Here is a 5,051-nt window from a genome sequence, read left to right as displayed (position 1 = left end):
TTATTACTATTTATAATTTTTATTCTTTATTTTTTATAAATAATCACCAATTAGTCTACGATTTAAAAACCAGAAATCAAATTGAATTTCGAGACGCATAAAAAACTCCCCAAAACTCCAGGATTTATCCTAAAAACTCCCTTTTTTCCCTCCTAAAATCAGAATATTTCACCAAAAACCCTCTCAATATCCACCTAAACCAACAGAGCGCGTGGAAAGAATTCCCAAAAAAAGCGTGGAATACCTAAATCCCGGATGATTTCCTTGACCATGAACTGCAGCATGCCCCTGCTGTGCTCGGGGTGCAGGAAGGACAGGAATTCCTCCTCGGTCAGCAGCAGGTCCGGGGGGGGATTGTCAGCCTGGTACCAGCGATCCTTCAGGTTATCCAGCACTTCCTGCGCTGCAAAATTGGGATTTAGCACCAATTGGAGCAATTTCACTTGTCCCGATTCCTTTTTAGGATTGAAATGGTCACAATTCATTGATTTCAAGCTCTCAGAGGGTTAATTAATGATGTTCTGTAAGCTTAAACCCTGCAGGTTTTTATTTATCACAGTGTTTATTAGTTTTGCTGCAAAAAAAAGTAGAATCAAGGGTGTATGAAAAGAGAAATCAGCACCAAAATCCCTTTCAATCTTCCATGGAATTCTTGCACATTTCATTCCACAATCCAATTATTATCTGTCAATATCTATCAATTCATTAAAATGCAACCCTTCATTTTTTTAGGTTTTCTTTTATTCTAATATTTTCAAAATATTAAAAGAATATTTTATTCCTTTTTTTTCAATGAATCTGGAGATTATTTTGTTACTGGAAGTTTGATTCTGTGCCTTGGGGTTGGGTTTTACCCCTCCAGATCCTGGGGGGTTAAAAAAACCCTCAGAGGGAGAAAAAAAAATCCCAATTTTCTTTAAAAAACCAACATAAAACCACCTGCCAGCACTCCAAAAAACTTATAAATCAAATATTTATACTAGATTTTAAGTGAAATTAAAATTAAATCGAAATTAAAATGTAATATTTTATTTTGCCATGAAATATTTGTGAATAATTGTGCTGTAATTCAAGTATTTTGGGGTTTTAATGGTGTATTTGAAAAGAATTGGGTTTAAAAGGAGCAGGAATTTACCTCCAGCTCTTCCATGGTGACAATTCCATCGTGAATTGAAATCCAAATTTCTGCAGGAAGTGCCTTAAACGCCACACACCCAGGTGGTTTTTATTTTTAAAAAAACCACTTTTACAGTGTTTGGAGGATGAGAAAAAACCCTCAGGAAGTGGGGGATGAATAATTTGATTTTCCTAAAGAAGATTTTGGTGCTCAGGTAAAGAACTGATGCCCTGATTCAGCAGCTCTGATGTGCTGAGGTTCCTGGAAGCTGCCCCCAGGTGATTCCCCTGCCAGCAAATTCTCAGCTCCTTTTTGCATCTCAGTTGTTTTTTAATCACTGGAAAATGTCACCTAAGGCCTTTTTAAATGACTAATTCCTGCAGGGAAAGGGAGAAGCTTTAGAGGGGGATTTTACAGTAAATTTAAATGTTTTTTGAAGGGGGAAAACAGGGAGATTCCTCTTAAAAATTGTCATTTTCATGGCAGATTCTGGTGAGGAACAATGTAGGATTTGTGTCTTCTGACTTAAAACTTCGGGGTGGATTTAACAGTAAATTGAAATTTCTTTAAGGGGGAAAACAGGAACATTCCTCTTAAAAATTGTCATTTTCGTGGCAGATTTTAGGTGGAAAAAAAGCAGAATTTTTGTTTTCTGACTTCAATCCTACTCCAGCAGAACAACCAAAACATTTCTCTCCCATTTTTATTTTCACATCCAGGTTTTAGGAACACAAAGCCCACCCCACTGTGCACTTACTTTCTTCATCTATTTTCAACTCCTCGTTGTTTTTGATTTTCTCTGCAATTTCCTTTTCATTGAAGCCTTTGCTTGCCAAGAATTTAATTTTATATTCGTCCCAGGACACGTGGCCTGGAAGAAAGAGAAAATCTCAGCCTGAAATGATGAATTTTTGATTTTAGGATTTAAAAATCACCAAGTTTTAAAATCTTTTAGTCCAGCATTACAACCCCACACTGAATTTTATGAATGACAACATAAAAGCTGTCACCTGATTCACTTCTGGGTTTATTTAGCCACAAAGGTTTTGTGAAAAAAACCAGTTTAGGTTGTTTTTTCCACTACCTTATGAAACAAAGAAGTGCCTGCAGCACATCCCTTCCCACAGAAGCCAAAACTTGGGATTCCCAACCCAAATTTTACTCCAGTAGCCAGTTCTGGATGCCAGAATTGATGTCAAAAGTCATTTTTGGATGGAAAAAAAAAAAATGTTGATTTTACCATCCCCATCAGGGTCCACAGCTCGGAAATGCATTTTGTTCTCCTCCACGGCTTCCTGGAAGTGCTCGTCTGTTTTTTCCATGATCCAACGCTGCATTTCCTTGGCACTGATTTTTTTATCACTATTTATATCCACCCTAGGCAGGAAAAACAAACAGGATTCACATTTGGGGCTTAGGAGGGAAAGATCTGGTTTGGTTTTAGCTTCTCAATTGTTTTATTCAGCACTAATAAACAGAAGAAAGAACATTTACGACTCTCTCTGAGAAACAAGTGGCAGCTCAACCTTTATTTCATAATTAAATGTAAGTAGCTTAATTAATTTCAGTCATTTAATTCAATTTAACGTTATTTAGGTTACCATTCAGCAAAAAACATTCACTTTGCTGGAGTTAAATCGTGGTTTTGAGGGAATTTTTTCAAGAGGAAACCACAGTTGTCACTACTTGGAAATTCCAAATTTCTTCCAGACCTTTAATTCCCTCTCCATTTCTCTTTCCAAGCCCTTTTTTTTTTTTCCCCAAGATCTCTGAGATTTCCTGAGGATTCCAACTAATATTTGATTGCAGCACTTGGAAGTGGAAGAAAATAACAAAATAAGTGTTTTCTGTTCACTTTGATCTCTAGTAACAAATTCCAGCTGGTATTTTTAATTTTGAACACATTTTAAAATTGCACATCCATTTGTTCTCCCTGAGTTTTCTGCCTGGCTCTTGCTTTCCCAAGGAATTTCTTGGATTCAGAGCTCCAGAATTCAACTTTTCCTGATTAAAATTATCAGGAAAATCCATGCTGACCATCCTTCTCTTCTGCCACCCCATCAATCCTTATTTCATTAAGAAACAAATTTAAAAATTACAGTTAAAAAAAACCCCATAAATCAAATTTTCTGCCACTTTGAGGGTTTTTTTGAGCACACCATTAAGTAAGTATTCAAAATATAACTAAAAAAAATCAGATTTCATTTCATTACCATTTCAGATTCTATTTAAGGCATCTCAAACCCACTCTTTTTTCTATTAAAAAAACAAAACTCAAAGAAAAACACAATTAAAAAGCCCCAGTTTGACTCTGGGCTTTGTTATCTGTTTGTATCACTGAGGTGTTATTATTGAAACTCGAATTATTCAAGATGTGATTTGCCTTTAAATGTCAATTAAATGTGAAAAAAGAGACAAACAGACCCAAGAAATGCAGAATTAGGGAGTTGAAATATCACAAAGGTGCTATAATTAAACATCAGCTCAGTGGCAAGAGCAGGGAGATGCTCCTGGGGCACTCAGGGCTTAGAGGGGACCAAGTTTGGCATCAAAAATGAGCCTAAAAAAGGCATTTTCCCCTCAGTATTTAAACTTTTGTTTCCTGAGGTCACAGCTGTCAAAATTCCTCCTTCTAACTGTATTTTCCACCTAAATCATATCATAATTAGGGAAAAAGGGAACAAAATCCCATTTATTGCTGATTTAGAGCATGGAAGCACAAAGTGGGACCTTGGAGTCTGAACAAGAGTGGATTTTGTAGGAAAACTGAATTTTCCTACAGCAAGGAATATATTGAATATGGATAAGGAACCAATTTTAGCCCGGTTTCTCTAACAGAAGCCACTAAAAATCAGATTTTTGTGGCTTCCTTCCCTCCCTGAATGAACCCAGGGCACTGAGGTTCCTAAATCACAACTTTCACACCCAAAAAAATGCCAATTTTTGATGCAAATCATTTCAGGGCTGGGTTCTGTTTCATCCAAATCAAGATTTCAGCAAGCCAGAGTTAGGAAATGTTTCAGGCACAGTTTTCCTGCCTGGAAAAATCATGGTTTGGGGAAGTTTTTCCATGTTCCAACTTTATTTTCAGGAATTCTGTTAGATAATAATTCATGCTTTGAATTTTATTTATTTGTGAATTTTCTGGGACACTGAGCTTTGGTTGATCAAAAATACATTCTGTGTTTGCTTTGTTTTCCAAGAAAATAATTCCAGAGCATCTGGAAGTCTGGGATTTACTGGATTTCCCTGGGATTTCTCTTTTAAGAGTATCTCTAGAAAGCAATCAAATCCCCCCCAAACCCTTCCCTACATTTTTAATCTGATCCTCTGAGGGAATCTGAAATCAATCTCTGAATGAAACTGATCCTGAATCCAATTAATTGAAGCTTCCTAAGGAACCTCTTTCATAACAAACAGGAAGAAATAAATTAGAATTTGGGAATGACAATTTCCCAACCAGGAGTTGGATAAAGAAATCTTGATATTTAATATTTTGCCAGGGAAATGAGGGGTCTGAACACCACAAAATAATAAAGAATTTTCTTTAAATTAAAAAAAAAAAAAAAGGTTTGGCTGTTTGCTGGAATTCCTTTGCTCAGGAAAACTCAAAAAAGCCCAATATCCAATGTTATTATTGCTATTTTTTCCCTTATTAATGAAAAGTTTGCAGAAAATAAAGCTTTTAAAGCCTCCTCAGTTTATCCCCCTGTGGTATTGACTGGAGCTGTTTTAATAAAATGAATCCTTCACTCCAAAAAAAAACCCAATTCTGCCACCTGGTGTCTGAAAGTGCTGAAACAAAGCAAAAAAAAGGGCTTTTTATGGAAGGGAGAATGCCTGAGTGTCTGAAATCAAAGTTGATATTTCTATACCAAGTAAAGAAATTAATTAACTTTTTTATAAAGCTATAAAATAAAAAAATTATCTGTCT

General features: G+C 35.9%; 1 protein-coding gene across 1 annotated transcript in view; it reads right to left on the bottom strand.

Moving 5' to 3' along the window:
* The window catches only part of SDF4 (stromal cell derived factor 4), a 10,474-nt gene that overhangs the window by 3,826 nt on the left and 1,597 nt on the right, over window positions 1–5,051 (bottom strand). Inside the window, exons 3-5 of the mRNA XM_042032120.1 lie at window positions 2,358–2,494; window positions 1,875–1,988; window positions 245–403 (exon numbers count right to left, since the gene is read on the bottom strand). Coding sequence (XP_041888054.1) covers window positions 245–403; window positions 1,875–1,988; window positions 2,358–2,494 — 410 coding nt within the window. The remainder of the gene's footprint in view (window positions 1–244; window positions 404–1,874; window positions 1,989–2,357; window positions 2,495–5,051) is intronic.

Source organism: Corvus kubaryi, unplaced genomic scaffold, assembly GCF_017639235.1.
Source record: "Corvus kubaryi isolate FWS band 111438036 unplaced genomic scaffold, C.kubaryi_AGA036_p1.0 37352, whole genome shotgun sequence".
Taxonomy (NCBI): Eukaryota; Metazoa; Chordata; class Aves; order Passeriformes; family Corvidae; genus Corvus; species Corvus kubaryi.
This window is presented reverse-complemented; position numbering and strand designations above follow the sequence as displayed.